The following is a 17,260-nucleotide window of genomic DNA, read 5'->3' as shown; positions in this document are numbered from 1 at the left end:
GTCTTGGGGTTGATCTTCTCGTGGAGTATCTTAATGGTGTTCTCTGTATTTCCTGATTTGCATGTTGACCTGTCTTTTAGGTTGGGAAAGTTCTCCTGGATAATATCCCGAAGCATGTTTTCCAGTTTGTTTCCATTTTCCCCATCTCCTTCTGGAACTCCAATGAGTCATAGGTTAGGTCTTTTTATGAAGTCTTATATTTCTTGGATGCTTTGTTCATTCCTTTTCATTCTTTTTTCTCTAGTCTTCTCTGCATGCCTTATTTCAGCAAGGTGGTCTTCAAATTCTGATATCTTTTCTTCTGCTTGGTTGATTTGACTGTTGATACTTGTGTGTGCTTCACGAAATTCTCGTGCTGTGTTTTTCAGCTTCATCAGGTCATTTATGTTCCTCTCTAAACTGATTATTCTTGTTAGCAGTTCCTCAGCCTTTTACTAAGGTTCTTAGCTTCTTTGCATTGGGTTAGAACATACTCCTTTAGTTCAGCATAGTTTGTATTACCCATCTTCTGAAGCCTACTTCTGTCAATTCATCCATCTGATCCTCCATCCATTTCTGCGCCCTTGATGGAGAGATGTTGCAATCATTTAGAGGAGAAGAGGCACTCTGGCCTTTTGGATTTTCAGCATTTTTTCATTGAATCTGTCTCATCTTCATGAGTTTGTCTAGTTCTGGTCTTTGAGGTTGCAGACCCTTGGATGGGATTTTTGTGGGTGCTTTTTTTGTTGTCGTTCATGCTGCTGTTGTTGTTTCCTGCTTGTTTTTCTTTCAACAGTCAGGTCCCTCTTCTATAGGGCTGCTGCAGTTTGCAGGCCCTATTCATCTGATTTACTCCCACACCTGGAGATGTCATTCAAGGAGGCTAGAGAACAGCAAAGATGAGTGCCTGCTCCTTTTTCTGGGACCTCTGACCTTAAGGAGCACCAACCTGATGCCAGTAGGATTACGTCTATACAGGGTGTCTGACAACCCCTGTTGGAGGTTCTCACCCATTTGGGTGGCACAGGGAACAGGACTCATTTAACAAAGCACTTTGTCCTTGGGTGGAGGGGGTGTGCCTTGCTGGGAGAAAACCCACTCATCTGGGCTGCCCGGATTCCTCAGAACTACCAGGAGGAAAGGCTAAGTCTGCTGGTCCACAGGGACTGCGGCCACCCCTCCTGCTAGGGGCTCAGGGCTAGGGAGATCCAGCTTCTGTCCCTGAGCCTCCAGTTGGAGTCATTGGAGTTCCTCCAGGGAAGCCCCATCCAGTGAGGAAGGACGGGTCAGGGTCAAGTCTGAAGAGGCATTCTGGCGGAAGACTGCCACAGAGTGTGTGGGGCTGTGGGTGACAAATCTTGTGACCAAGCCATCCAGCCTCTCTGGCTCCAGCAGGGGAAAAGTACAGCCTGGAGCTATAGAGATGGATGTCGCCCTTCCCCCAACCAGAGAGCTTAGTATGTTAGGCAGTTGCAAGTCCCAGCGCTGGCTGCTGCTTCTCTTCCTAGGAGCTCAAACAGCTTAGACAGCAGGCAGCTGTGGTGCTGGTCGACCCTGCCCTCGGGAGTTCGGTAGGCTTAAGCAGATTCCAGTTGAGAGACTGTTGGCTAAGTTTATGTTTACTCTATAGACTCTCAAAATGTTCTTAAAATGATTTATTTTTCGTTCTTACCAGTAAAGTGTAAGAACTCCTGTTACTCAATATTCTTGGCAGCATTTTGTATTTTCAGTATTTTGCATTTTATCCATTTTAATGTGTATTGGTGGTATTTTCTTATGGCTTTATTTTCCATTTTCCTTGTGACTAATGATATTGAGCCTCTTTCACATGTTTATTGGTTATTGTAAAGCAGGTTCACTGTGCAGGTTGTCTGAGTCCAGTAAGAAAGATCATACTTATACACAACAAGTTACATTAAATGGGTTTATTGCTTACACGTAGGCCACGAAAACAACAGAATCCTAGAATTTATTGTAAGCCAGTTCTCCAAAGCTCAGGAAATCTGCCTGGAATAGATGGAACCTCTACTGTACATGTCCCAGTTGCATTGCAGCTTGAAAAGCAGCCCATTCTTGGTTTTATATGCCGGGGCAATGTGAGATTCAAGGCTAAAGCATTGAAGTAATTCAATTAACAATTGAAACACTCTGTTTCCGGGGGAGTCTCTTAGTCACCTTGGGGTGTGATAACAAAATAGCTTAGACTGGGTAATTTATAAATTGACTGGATAATTTATAAACTGGGTAATTTATAAACTACAGAAATTCTTGCTTATTGTTGTGGAGATGGGGAAGTCCAAAATCAAGGCACCAGCAGTTTCAGTGTCTTCTGAGGGCTTGCTCTCTACTCCAAGATGGCATCTTCTTGCTGTGTTCTCACAGGTAGAAGGTACAATTGGAAGGTTCCCTCAAGCCTCTTTTGTAAGGGTACTAATTCCATTCATGAGCATGGAACCCTCTTGACCTGATCACCTCCTCAAGGTCCCACCTCTTAATACACTGCAGTGGAGATGAGATTTCAACATGAGTTTTGGAGGGACATGAACATTCAAACCCTATTGGGGGTACTAGAACAGAATCTGGGCTATTCCAGTCAGTCCTTTCCTATTTCAAGATTTTTGCATGTCCAGCACATTCTATAGTTATTCTTGAAAACTACAGGCAAAAATGAGAATGGATCGGATTGGTCCAGGGCCACTCAGAGAATTGTCCTAAAGTTTTATATATATATACACACACATATATATGTGTATATATGTGTATATATATGTGTGTGTGTATAAATAAATATGTGTGTGTGTGTGTGTGTATATACAGTCAGCCCTCTGCTTTCTCAGATGCAGAACATGGATTCTGCATCCATGGATTCAACCAACTTCAGATAAAACCAAGTTTGAAAAAATTCCATCTATATTGAACATGTACAGAATATTTTTATTGTCATCATTCCTTAACAATACAGCATAATAACCACCTACATAGCATTTACATTGTGTTAGTTATTATAAGCAACCCGGAGATAATTTAAAGTAGATGGGAGCATGTGCATAGGTTATATGTAACTACTACACCATTTTATATAATGTCTTGAACATCACAGATTTTGCTATCCTCAGTCCCCCATGGATACCAAGGGACAACTTTGTATTTCTTCTTAATTGTTTATTAGAATTTTTGTTCATTGTTAATTTAATTACTTGTTTTATTATTGAGTTGTAAGAGTTCTTTATACTTTGGATGTAAGTTCTCTGTTGGATGCATGTTTACAGACCATTTCTCCCAGTCTGTGGTTTGACTTTCATTTTGTAGCTGTATTTATTGCAGTTTGTTTCATCATTTTTTGGTTTGTTTTGTGCTTTTCATATCCTGCTTAAAAAATCTTTGGCTACCCAAGGGAAGACTTTCTCTTGTTTTTCCCCCTGAAAAGTTCACAGTTTTAGCTTTTACATTTAGGTGGATCCATTTTGAACACATTTTTGTGTGTAGTGTGAGGTAAATTTAACGTTCATTGTTTTTCATATAGATATCAAGTTGTGCAAGAACCATTTGATGAAAGAAAACTACCTTTCTCCTATTGAATTACTTTGGAATATTAGCTGGAAAATCATTTGTCCATAAATTGGTTCTTTCTGGATTTTCTATTCTGTTTCATTGCTGTATATGTTTAGTCTTACTCTGAAACCAAATTTAATTATTATAGTTTTATAGGAAGTCTTAAATGTAGGCCTCCAAAACTTTGTCATTTTTTCCCAAAATTATTTTGATAGCCTAGGTTTATTCTATTTTCATACATATATTTAAATCAACTTGTCAATTTCATTTTGAAAAAAGCACCTGCTGGTATTTGATTGGGATTATACTGAATTTCTAGACAATTTGAGAGAATCAATATCTTAACAATATTGAGTCTTCTAATCTATGAACATGGTATGCCTCTTCACTTATTTACTGTTCTTTCATTTCTGTAAGCACTTTTTTGTGGTTTTTAATATAGAAGTTTTGCACATGTTTTGTTAATATGTTTTTTTTTTTAAGGTTTAGTTATCCTTGTCTGCTAATTCTTTAATCTCTGTCATTTCAAGATCTTGGAGTATTGACTGACTTTTTCTTCTGGTTTAGATTCACATTTACATACTTGTTGATGTGTTTAATAATTTTTGACTAGACATAGACAACAGGGCAGTATGCATGTTGTGTTAATTAGTACTAGGTTGTTTTTATTTCTTTAAAGAGCCTTGTTAGTGTGAGTCTAGAACAGATGTTTACTCTGTGTAGTCAACAGAGACATTCCACTCTGGCTAGTTTGAGCTCAAATGTCTGTTAACTCTATACAGGCTCTGGGAATTGTTTAGGTTACAATCTTCTAGTTGTTCATTGCCCAGTCTTGTGGATTTTACCCTAAATATAGTTGACTTATTGCTTAGTTACTGATTCAGAGGATCCTTATACAGATTTTTCCTCTGCAATAGTCTACCTTGAATACATAAGCTTCTTCAGACTCCCTTAACTCTGGTTTTCATCTCCTTAACTTATTGAGATTGTCATTTTCTGTTTCAAAATCGCCTTTCCTGCATTCTGGTCCAGAGAATGCTTCTAGGCAGAAAGCTGGGATGAACATAATATTCAAACACCTTATTTGTTTCCTTCCTTTGGGGGATCATAGTTCTATGCCATTTTCCAATGTCCAAACCAGCTGTTTCATATGGTTTGTTGAATTTTGAGTTTTTTACAGGAAGTTAGTGTCAGTTACTTCAACATGGCCAAAAGTGGAAGTCTGTTATGGAATTTTTGTTCCTTTTGCTAGTTTTTGATCACATGTTTACTTGCTTGATGGATGGAGAGTCTGATATAGTTCATTTAGCTATAAGTACATGGACACTGTTTCTTGGTTAGATCTTCCATCTCTCTTCCTTCCTCCTCCTTCACTACCCTAAGAAAGACACTAGCAATAAAACTTTTAAAACAGGATTCCAGAGAGGCTCAGATAAGAAATGTAACCACAGATTATCTTTCTCCATCTGCTTTTCAGTTTATGTAAAACAGGGGGACCAAGTATAAAAATCATTAAACTTTTAAAATTTCCATTGATCAGTTTGAATTTATAAGAATAAATAGCTTTATGTTTCACTTAAATATTAAAAAAATTACTCTACCATGGTGTATTGCAGTAAACTTTGCTATCTTCTTAGAAAAACATGTCTCAGAGTTTAGATGGAATTTACAAAGGAAAATTACCCATCAATATTAAAGCATAATAGTAACACTGTTTTTTATCAACTACAGTAATATATATATAATACCATTCATTTACATGTATGTATGGGTAGACATTTACATACTGACAAGATATGAAGAAATATAACTGTTTTTATTTCTGTAACATTCCCAATTATTTCTAACTAATCCCCAAACCCAGTAAAAGCAGAAATACTTGCTACTTTAAGGTTACCTGTTTCTGGTTTAAAGCTTAGTCTTTTTGGAAAAAAAGTATTCAGGATAAATATTCACTTTTTCTGTCTGCTTTTTTCTCTAGAAGATAATTTGGAAGTGTGTAGGATAGGCTAAGAAGACTAGAGATGACAAGTAGGATGTTTATTAGTATAAAGTTATTATAGAACACGGACCTAAACCAAGTTAGTAGGAGTGGAAAGGAGATGATAAATATGAGACAAAGATGCCATCTCAGAAAGGTTGATGACCACATCCCCAGGTCACCCAGCCTCTGTCATTGTGTCTCCAACATACGAGCCACTGGGCTTGGCCTTTCTACGTATCTGTTCTAAAAACCGGCAAATAGGGTTACACCTCTTGTATCACTTTATGTTGGGCAATCTCAGTAATAGGCAATTTGCTAAATTATTATAGCAACAAAGCTTTTTAAGATTTCATCTGTGTATAATGGTCACACTATTCACTCTAACCAGCCAGGCGCCAGAGGCTTTAGGCCGCCTAAGCACCATAGTAAAGACTGTAGTGCCACCTTGTGGTGTTGGTGTTTCAGATGGTTACAGACTGATGATTTTCCCCTAGCATTTCTCTGGTTATAAAATTGATTTTCTCTTTTTCAAATTAGGCATTTTATCTTTTTGAAAAGTAAATTTTATTTTTAATAATTGACTTAAAATCATCAATAGCTGTAGCTTTTAGAGAGTTTAAAAGGACATTGTATGCGAATATAAAAACTTCTTTCAAGTCAAGTTTTTGCTTTATACTAATTCTGGATTGTATCTCTATAAAATTGTCACAATATGTTTAATTTTCAAATGCTGTAGATTTCAGGTCATTGCTAGGTATGTTTATGTAATATGATGCTGATTGTTCTTACTTTATGGGGCTTCGCTTTAAGGTCTTTGTATAAAATTATGCATTTAAAAACTCAACAAAGATATATATTCATTCTAATTAAAGGAAGTTACCAAAAATGTAAAGATCTGCATATATTACCTATTTTCCTCATTGTCTCACTGATTAGATATGGAAGAAAAATTTCAAATTTAGACTTAAAAATTATCTTTGTAAATCCAAAAAATTAATAAAGAATGTTTAATTTACTTAAGAAGATGATATTCAATGTGCCTGAGTGGGTTATGTATGTCAGAGAGAGATAAAGAGAGAGAGAAATGACATAAATAAATTTAAAAATTGTGAAGATTAATGTATGTTTTTCAGCTGAGATTATTTGGTAATTATAGAAATTACTGGAACATCTTGGGATGTTATGGGTGCCAAATACTTCCTAGTCACCATGATAATTTCCTGCAAGGTCCATGGATTAATGTAAAATTTTGTGATATGCCAACACTTACACTTTTCCGTTTCTCAGGAATCAATAATATTATATTTAATGAAAGACAACACCTGAAAAGTATCTTTTCAAGCAAGTCACGTCTTTCACTTTTTCACTTCACTTTTTCTGTCACGTTTTCTGTCTGCTCATGTCATTGTTGTGATTTCTTTCTCCTTTCTTGGATATTTAGCATGTGATTTTTTGAGTGGCAGATGAAGGCTGAGTGTAATTCTATATACAGTATTTTTTTTTTCTCAGTACTTTTAAAAATTTCAACTTTTATTTTAGGTTCAAGGGATGCATGTTCAGGTTTGTTACAGTGGTATACTGTGTGAAACTGAGGTTTGGGGTATGACTGATTTCATCACCCAGGTAGTGAGCCTAGCACCCAACAGATAGTTTTTAAATTCTTGTCTCCCTCTCTCTCTCTCTCTCTAGTAGCTCCCAATGTGTGTTTTTCCCATCTTTATGTCTATGTGTACTCAATGATTAGATCCCACTTCTATGTGAGAACAAGTGGTTTTTGGTTTTCTGTTCCTGTGTAATTCACTTAGGATGGTGGCCTCCAGATGCATCCATGCTGCTGCAAAGGACATGATTTCTCTCTTTTTTTGTGGCTATATAGTATTCCATGGTGTATATATACCACATTTTATTTATCCATGTCTTTGCTATTCTGAATAGTGCTATGATGAACATACGAATGAATGCATGTGGTCTTTTTGGTAGAACTATTTATTTTCCTTTGGATATATAGCTAGTAATAGGATTGCTGGGTTGAATGGTAGTTCTGTTCTAAGTTCTTTGAGAAATCTACAAACTACTTCCACAGTTGACTGAACTAATTTATATCCCCACTAACAATGTATAGGCATTGTCTTTTCTCTGCAACCTTGCCACTATCAATTATTTTTTTGCGTTTTAATAATAGCCCTTCTGACTGGTGAGATGGTATCTCACTCTGGCTTTTATTTGCATTTTTCTGATGATTATTAGTGATGTGGAGCATTTTTTCATGTTTTTGGCCTTATGTATGTCTTCTTTTGAGAAATGAGTAAAATTTTCGAAACATTGATTGCATCACGTTTTTTGTTGTATTTATCTTCTCACTTAGCGAAACCAAAACAGAGCAACCAGCAGGGGTCAGGCTTTTATAGTGTATGGATTTGAACTTTCCATCTCTCACAGTGTCTTTTAGGAACCTACAGGTTTCTTGATTACACCATTAGCATTGTACCCTTCAGAAATGAATACTTACCAGTTAATTTGTTAACTAGAACCAAACCAAATTAGTGTAGAATTGTGAGGCTCCGTAGAAGCTTTCTGAGACAAAATTATTTAAACTTTGACCAGGCATGGTGGCTCACACCTATAATCCCAGCACTTTGAGTGATGGAGGTGGGAGGGTTGTTTGCTCCCGGGAGTTCCAGACCAACCTGGGCAACATAGCGAGACCCCATCTGTATTTAAAAATATAAAATTAAAAATAAAATTATTGCCAATCTGCTACTAAAAAAAATAAATATCATTCTTTAAAAAGATTTTATTTGGTACATTTCTTCTAGTAATTGCTGATGAGCTCATTAACATTTTGCATTAGGTTATCTATGTGTATGAAAATGAGTGAGTGTGAGATCTATTTTAGGATGTTGAAAAGTAAAGGAAACATGTAATGCATTTGTTCTGAATATGACTAATTGTGTCTTTTAAATTCAGGACCTGGCCTTTCATTATCAAAAGCCCCAAGCAATATAAAAACCTTTCTTTCATGGATGCTATGAATAAGTTTAAATGGACTAAAAAGGAAGGTCTCTCCTTTAACAAGCTGGTCCTCAGCCTGCCAGTGAACGTGAGATGTTCCAAGACAGACAATGCCGAGTGGTCGGTAAGCTCTTTTTAACCTCTGACAACCCAGATGACACATTTTATCTTAATCTATTACAGGAAAACCTAAGGAGAAGACAAATATCCATAAATCCAGGGGTCCAGTTGCCTTTTAATGTCTGATAATTTTTGTTCAGTGATTACTTGGGTTGACTGAAAACTCCTCATTCTACCCCCTTTCAAGAGATACATTAGTTCTAAAACTAAGGTTGGGATAGAGCAGGAACAGGCTGGAATGAGTGCTGCAAAAAGCAATAGAGCCTGCTTTGTATTCTTTTCCAAAGGCATGCCTGGTCCTCTTTTCCGTTGCCTCCTAAATCCTAGGTTTCTGACTCCCCCAGTGTGTGACTCCTTTGGTAACCACTTGTGCCTCCTTTATCCCCTGCAGAAGTGTGGGCAGCTGAGCATGCTTGGTCACTGCCCTGCTTTAAATCAGATGTTCATTTGCATTCTTTGTGCTTCCGTTTTCAGATTCAAGGAATGACAGCATTACCTCCAGATATAGAAAGACCCTATAAAGCAGAGCCTTTGGTGTGTGGCACGTCTTCTTCCTCTTCCCTGCACAGAGATTTCTCCGTCAACTTGCTTGTGTGCCTTCTGCTACTCAGCTGCACGCTGAGCACCAAGTGCTTGTGATCAAAATTCTGCTGAACTTGACAATATTTTCTATGATCTGAACCTGTCATTTGAAGTACAGGTTAAAGACTGTGCCCACTTTGGGCATGAAGAGTGTGGAGACTTTTCTTCCCCCTTTTCCCTCCTTCCTTTTTCCTTTCCATGTTACACGAGAGGCATCAATCAGGTTCTCTTCTCTTTCATAGAAATATCTGATGTTACATATGCATGGTCAATAAAATAAAACTGGCCTGACTTAAGATAACCATTTTTAAAAATTGGGCCATCATGTGGGAATGTTCTTTATTTCCTACTACATTCCGTTTTATTTAAATACTTATTGTTGCTATTTCACTTTTTGACTTGACTTTTGTATTTCTTTAAAAAATTCCTTCCTTTAAAAAAATATAAAAGGGACTACTGTTCATTCCAGTTTTCTTCTTCTTTCTTGTTGTTCTAGTATGACTTTTCAAGTGTAACACCGTTCTTCCTGTCTTTAACATTGTCCAGTTCTGGTCTTTTCTGTGAACTACCACTGGGCCCCTTACCTCAATGCTTTTTGTTGATGCCCACTCTGGTTCCCTTGTTTATCTGAGTCTGTTGGTACCCCAAATGACCCCACACCCATCTTAAAGTACTTTTTTTCACCTTCCCTGTTTAGTACTGGCCAGATGAGTTTTTCCTAGCACTCTGTCACTATCTGAAAAGAAAGAGGCTGTGGGAAACACAGAAATGGTATGCATTAATAACTGATTATAGGCTGAAGAGAAAAAAAGTAGCTGACTGCAAACCCAGTGCTGTGAGGGGACTTGTATAAGGTTCCAGGTCAAAGACAAACCGTGTGAGCCAGTCCAGAAGGGTATAAGTTCTCTGAATATTCCTTGCTGATTGTTGGGTGACACATGTACCACATACTGGCTCCATTTAAGTCATGGTTCTACTGTAGATTTATTTTTATATTAGTTAATAAATGACTTAAAATCGTCAGCAGTTGAAAATCTTGTCACTCTTTTGGTTTTCTTTATATAACTCAGTCAAATCTTTTTTTATGTCCTGTCCTCATCTCTTAAGCTAAATCTGTTTGGATCATATTAATAAACTAAATGAAATTACATTTTTGTGTGGTATTTTATACACTTCTTAAGAAAAATAAGTGATTCAGTCCTAGCATTGACAGTAAAAGTCAATTAAGAATGTTGCATTTTCCATTCCATTTTGAAGCCCTTTTTGCCCCACAATGTCTTCAACACAAACCATATTGCCTTTTAAATAAATATGTTTCAGAGTATTTCCTTCTTGATTCTTAGAACTTGTACATTTGATTAAATGTTTTTAATATTTATGAGGTATATTTTTGAATTTACTTTATTTCTTTTTGTTTTATTTTGTAAGTGCTATTTCACATTCTATGATTTTCCATTCAAATATTTATATGAGAAATATAATTCCAAATGCTCCCTATTTGAAATTTTATGTTGATTTTTACTTCAGAATTTCTGAATTTGATGTATCAAAGTCAAATGATTTCCTCTTGAGATTCTGTAATATTATATTTGTTATTACCAAGAACAAATATTCTGTAATATTATATTTGTTCTTGGTAAGCAAGGTGAACATACCAGCTAGAAGAAGGTAAATAGCTTTGGAATCTTACATTTATGGAGCCAGGCCAGGGAATCTGTTCCACTGATGTTACTAAGAAGAAAGTTGACATTATTCTTCTGGAAATTCTCATGAATACACGTGATTTCAAGGAATAGACTCTGTTTCAAATTAGGATAGGTTATCTGTTGTAAGTTCTATAGAATCCTGATTATATTCTAAGTTGTTTGATCTTATGTTGAGCACACCTTCCTGAATAGCCAGGTTTTTTATTACACTTTTTTCAGAGAGGCTTTTAATTGCTTTCCTGGATTAAATAGCATCTCCTGACGCCTAGGCTGTCAGGCACAAGTCCCTGAGACTTCGGGGAGAATGGAGTCTCCATGTACGACGGTCCCTGGTTGGATCCTTAGGTTCAGAGAGTGTGGAGAAGACATATCTGGTGAAACCAATATTCATCAGTGCCATGTGAAATTGAAGGTATACTAGGTGATCTTTTTTTTTTTTTTTTTTTTTTTTCTGAAGGGGGCTCAGGCAGAATCAAAGGAGTCCTAGCAGTGATAAGAGTGATGTAGTCAATAAAGGTAGACATATTAATAGCTTTGGACTTTGTCCTAATGGCTCCAGAGGCCAATGATGGTTTGCAAACAGAAGGACATTTGGAAGCAGTATGTAATGGCTATGTATAATTTGCTCAGCTAAACTCACTATTGGGTATCAAAGTCATTTCAATTTTTAATATAAGTATTGCTGATTTAACAGCTTTGAAATTAAAACTTTTTTATATCCCTAAGTATTTTCTTACATTTAGGTCATAATAAGTAGAATTACAGAAATAATCATTGCATATTTCAAGAATTTTGAAGAAATATTGCCAGATTAACTTATTTTCAAATGGTTTGGAAAAATATCTATCTATCTATCTATCTATCTATCTATCTATCTATCTATCTATCTATCTATGTATCTATCTATCTATCATCTATCTATCTGGCATTTGTCTATTTATCTACAGAGAGAGACATGTGAAATGATAATAATGGGTGAGTCTGGTTGGAGAACATAAGATTTCTTTGTGCTATTGTCACAGTTTTTTAAGTTTGAAATTATTTCAGAATAAAAAGCTAGAAACGCAAAACATATCATGAAGCATCCAGCTACAGCACAATGATCCAGGTAGGTTTTCTTCCCTATGCAGTATTCCTACATTTTGAGGTGGTAAAGAGAGAGAGTGGATGGTGCTTACTCCTCAGATGCCCCTGAAAGAAAGAAAGAAAGAAAGAAAGAAAGAAAGAAAGAAAGAAAGAAGGAAGGAAGGAAGGAAGGAAGGAAGGAAGGAAGGAAGGAAGGAAGGAAGGAAGGAAGGAAGGAAGGAAGGAAGGAAGGAAGGAAAGTGGGAGGGAGGGAGAGAGGGAGGGAGGAAGGAAGGAAGGAGGGAAGGAAGAAAGGAAGGAAGGAAGGAAGGAAGGAACGAACGAACCAAAAAACAGAGGACTTGAGGGACCCAGAGAATGAGGAAAAATCCCAAAAACTAAAAAAAGAAAAAAAGAAAAGGAAGAGGTGTTGCAGGCTGGAAATCTGCTGTCCCTCTAATTATAAACCTAATGTGTAATAATGCCCATTTGTTAAAGAAAATTTAGACAAGTATGATAATTTTTTAAATAATAAAATCTGTTAATCCTATTGCCCAGAGAATAAATAAAACCTGTTAATAAATATAAATAAATAAAATATGTTAATTCTATTCCCCACTTCTAACTTTTATGTGCATATGCTTCTAGTATATGTCCGTGAAGGTGTGTGTGTGTATTCATATATAGATGGAGATATAGATGTTAGGTAACACTAGTTTCTGAAACAAATTCCAAAATATCAATGCTTTAACACAATGAAGTTTATTTTGTATTCAATTAATTGCTCAATGTGTGTGATTCATTTGGTCACTGGCTTTCCTTCTTGTGGTGGTTCCGGGACCCAGGATCCTGTGGCCTTATCATTCCTAGGGCCTCAGGGTCATCTGCATTCAGCCTGCTAATAGAGAAGGACCTGATCTGGAAAGGGCAAAAATCAATTCCACTTTCACCATGTTGGTTAAAATAAATCACATGGTCTCATTGAAATGCAAGAGGGGCTAAGAATGTCATCTCTCTCTGGGTACCTGTAGAATGACAACACTACAGAAGGAAAGCCATCTCTGCTGCAATATATATTTTCAGTAAAATTGACTTTCATCTACTCACATGATTCCAAGAGTTTTGAGTTTTAAAAACAATGATCAAACCAACATAGGGTTGTCAACTATATGTTTGGCAAAATAGGATACTAAACAGAATAGTTATTATTTATTTAATAAATCAACAAATTGTATCGAGTTTATGTTGAATCATGCTCTGTACTACAGTGTTGGGCTTACAATTGTGATGAAGCCCCATAGCTGAGTACACTAACCCTCCTATCACCAACATTTCATTTTACAAATTGGAAGGATTCAAAATAAATATCAGTTATTCAAACTGAATAAATTTAGCTTTACGGAAAGCTTACATCATCATCATGGACCATCCTTTCTCCGTAGATTATTTGGACTATGAACTTAGTTTATATCATTTTGATCATCTTAGCCCTACAAGACTTTAACTGACAGTTGTATCTAAATCCGACATCGTCAAACCGGTATTTCATGAGTAGAAAATGGTCAATTGAACAGGCTCATGGCAGCATCCATTACTCCCCAGGCCGGAGCTGTGATCCATGGAAAATATGAAGAGTCATGGAACACTGTTACAAACTTAAACAGGCTTACTGCATGACGTCTCTGTCTTAAATATAATGATGTGCATTTGAAAGTCCAAGAAGAGTTATATAGTATGGAACATTTCTCAAACTCATTTCACCAAACCCCTGTTGTGGGTGAGCAATGTTCCCAAAGGAACACACTCTGGGGCACACAACTTTCTGAGCAGAGCATGTCCAGGTTTCTTTAACAAGTTCTTGGAAACTTCCAAACTGTTCATGGGCAACTATAAAACATAGCCCAACAGACATAAGCCTGTCACTTAGGTTCATGGTCTATTCCTTATTTGCTGTGCTATTTTGCCAATAAACAAACATATCCTCTATTATTATTATTATTATTATTATTATTATTATTATTACTAAGAGAAAGGACTCAAGCAATCCTCCCACCACAGCCACCTGAGTAGCTGGGACCACAGTTGTGCACCACCATGTCTGGTTATTTTTTTTTTTTTCTGTTTTTGGTAAAGACAGGGTCTCCCCATGTTGCCCAGGCTCATCTCAAACTCCTGAGCTCAAGCAATCTATCCTCCTCGGCCTCCCAAAGTGCTGGGATTATAGACTTGAGCCATTGTGCCTGGCCCTCTGCTTTTTATTAATCTAGAGTGGTACAACTTACAGAAAAAAATGAAAAAACAATTTACCATTTTCTAAAGGAAAATGCTAAAATGAATTATTTGACATCAATAAGGTATTTAAGAAATGTTGACAAGGCTGCATGTCTTTGGAACATTTCAGACCTATAGGTACAGACTACCTTTATTTCACAAGTAATTTTATTCTTTAAGAGAATCCTAAATTTCAAAATCCTGCCTTATTTCCCAACAATGAAAGCAGACGAATTAAAAAACAAAATTCATCAGATGAGTTCTAAGTGACTCTCTGACCAGTCACAGCTTTTTCACTTTCTAAAGGTCGTCCATCACAAAGAACAAAATATATGCAGTGACTTGTTGGGTCATCTTGATGTTGCTAAATTGTTTTACCATAAGGAAGACCTTATGTTAAAAAGGCAACTTTTTTTTTTTTTTTTTGAGACAGAGTATTGGCTGGAGTGCCTTGGCTGGATCTCTGCTCACTGCAAACTCCGCCTCTTGGGTTCACGCCATTCTCCTGCCTCAGCCTCCTGAGTAGCTGGGACTACAGGCTCCCACTACCACGCCTGGCTAATTTTTTTGCATTTTTTTAGTAGAGACAGGGTTTCACCGTGTTAGCCAGGATGGTCTCGATCTCCTGACCTCGTGATCCGCCCGCCTCGGCCTCCCAAAGTGCTGGGATTACAGGCGTGGGCCACCGCGCCCGGCAAAAAAGCAACTTTTAATGAAAGCTGTTTTGTAGGGTTCCCTTCATTGTCCTTTGATTAACAATAGCATGAGGACTCTATGGCCTCAATCTAAGGTTTATTTAATAATGCCATTTCTTTTCCAGTTTCTTTAATATTTGTTGTGGAATTGATATAATGTGACAAAAAGGAATTTGGGGGGAATAATATACAAATGTAAAATGAAAGCGTGAATTACACAAGTTTCCCTCTTATTTTTTAATAATCCATTAAATATTGCTAATCAAAATAATGCCATCACAAAGAACACATGGGAAATAAAGGGGAGAGGGGGACCTTATGTATTCAACAAGGGATGTGTTTCTCCCTTACAGCCATTAGACGGCTTACTGCATATCTGGTATCAATCCTGCCAGCGTTGGCTTGGAGGTGTTACACTTCTCAAAGGACCCGCCCCGGCCCTTCCCAGCCTACCTACTTCTTTGCCTATTGCCTTTATGTTTTTGCTAATTCTAAATTCATATTACCTTAAGCTTCTTAAAGATTTTTAAATCTCCCGTTTTTATGGTTAACAGAGATTTCCTAATGTCTGTTCTTTGCTTAAGTGACATGTGGTTGTACAGATGGGTTTTGCAGGAAAGTCCATATGCAGCCTTTAAATAATTTAAAAATAATTCTTCTTGAGGGTTGAGCTCTAAGATCAACCTTAAGTCTCCTAACCTTTTACTGTAATGATTCTAAGCCTCTTTTGAAATTTCCCAAATTGTTAGTTTGTTGTAGCTTGCATTTTATACTTCACCTTCTATTTTGAGACTACTGTGCTTAGATTTTTAACTTCTTGTTCTTTTATCTTCAATTTTTAGTTTTTAAATTTAATTTCCAGTATTAATTCTAATCTAATCATTTTAAGCAGTTTTTTTTTTTGCTAATCTTTTAATTATGTAGCCCATTAGTTATTTTAAGAAGATATACTTCTTTATTTTAATAACAGCTTGAGGAAGTGCCTATTGTGAGCAGTGGTGAGAATGTACTTTATAGACAGAAAAAGTGAAGGAATTTTTTTCCCTTAGTACTCCCTGCATTTCCTGCATTTACATCGCTGGCTCCCTGTAATTAATTTCCCAGGCCAAATGAGGATTCTGCAATAAACTTGCCTAGTCATTTGCTAATCTTGCTAGAGTCAGAAGCACCATGGGATACCACTCAGATGGGATACTGGAATTGCAAGAATGGAATTGCTTTCCATAGACCATTTAGTCCTCGTATGAAGAACTGTGTTCTTTAATACTCCATTGTCTCCAAATGACAAAATCATAGGGTTTGGAGTAGACTATGACAATTTCCTTTTCCCAGTCAGGAGCTGTCTATGTGCAGTGCACTTGGAGAAATGAGCAATGCATTTCTTGAAAGCCCTCTCTGGAAGTTGCCAGCTTTCTCCTCTTATTTGGTGATTTCTAATTAGACAGAGAACTTTTCCCTTTCCTTCTTTTAAAATCTTCCATTTTTTTTATCGTTAACAGAGATTTCCTACAGTCTGTTCTTTGCTTAATTGACATGTGGTTATACATATGGATTCTGCAGGAAATCCATATGCAGCATTTAAATAATTTTAACTTTTCATCAATCATTCACCCTTGAACCAGTCTGCTACATACTTGAAATACATGAGTGAACAAGAAAGCTAATGATAAAATCTAGTGAAGAAAACACAGACTATAGTTATACATTTTTTTTAAGTCTCATTTATGAGTCCTCTTTACTTAGCTGATACAGCATCAGTTCTGGTGGCCATGGGGCATAATTTCTTTTCACATATAGTGTACATATTTACTTGTCATAATCTTTGACATATATATTGTGTTCAATTAAGTATTGTATTTGTTCTCAATGTTAGTGGTATTTTTAGAACTATCATATTTTCTATATAATAGAAAATATAGAAAAGATATGAATTCTTCTGTATTAGAAATATTAGTTATTTTAAGAAGATATACTCTTTAATAACAACTTGAGAAGTGCTTAAGCTGATTGTGAGCAGTGGTGAGAATGCACTTTGTAGGAAAAAAAAGGGAGGAATTAAAAAAATTGTTTAAGTGGAAGAATTCTTCTAAATATAGAAGAATTTATTTACATCCAATAATTTAAAAGATCTTTCTTTAAGTAAGATATGTTTGCATCTCCAATAAGAATATTATTTTATATTATTTGGATTGATTCGACTCTACCTAATTTATAAATTATTATTCTGAGCACTCTACCTGCAGGAGTGAAAGGGAAAGGTGGGATTAGTGAGCATAGGGTCTGTGAAAAAGGCG

At 36.4% G+C, this 17,260-nt stretch overlaps 1 protein-coding gene across 1 annotated transcript in view; it reads left to right on the top strand.

Moving 5' to 3' along the window:
- MOXD1 (monooxygenase DBH like 1) overlaps nucleotides 1-10,379 on the top strand; it is a 108,072-nt gene extending 97,693 nt beyond the window's left edge. The window contains exons 11-12 of the mRNA XM_025384125.1: nucleotides 8,483-8,651; nucleotides 9,122-10,379. Coding sequence (XP_025239910.1) covers nucleotides 8,483-8,651; nucleotides 9,122-9,286 — 334 coding nt within the window. The 3' untranslated portion in view covers nucleotides 9,287-10,379. The remainder of the gene's footprint in view (nucleotides 1-8,482; nucleotides 8,652-9,121) is intronic.
- The last annotated feature ends 6,881 nt before the right edge of the window (nucleotides 10,380-17,260 follow it).

Source organism: Theropithecus gelada, chromosome 4 (genome assembly GCF_003255815.1).
Source record: "Theropithecus gelada isolate Dixy chromosome 4, Tgel_1.0, whole genome shotgun sequence".
In the NCBI taxonomy this organism is placed as follows: Eukaryota; Metazoa; Chordata; class Mammalia; order Primates; family Cercopithecidae; genus Theropithecus; species Theropithecus gelada.
Note: the sequence above shows the minus strand (reverse complement) of the source record. Positions and strands in the feature narration are given on the sequence as shown.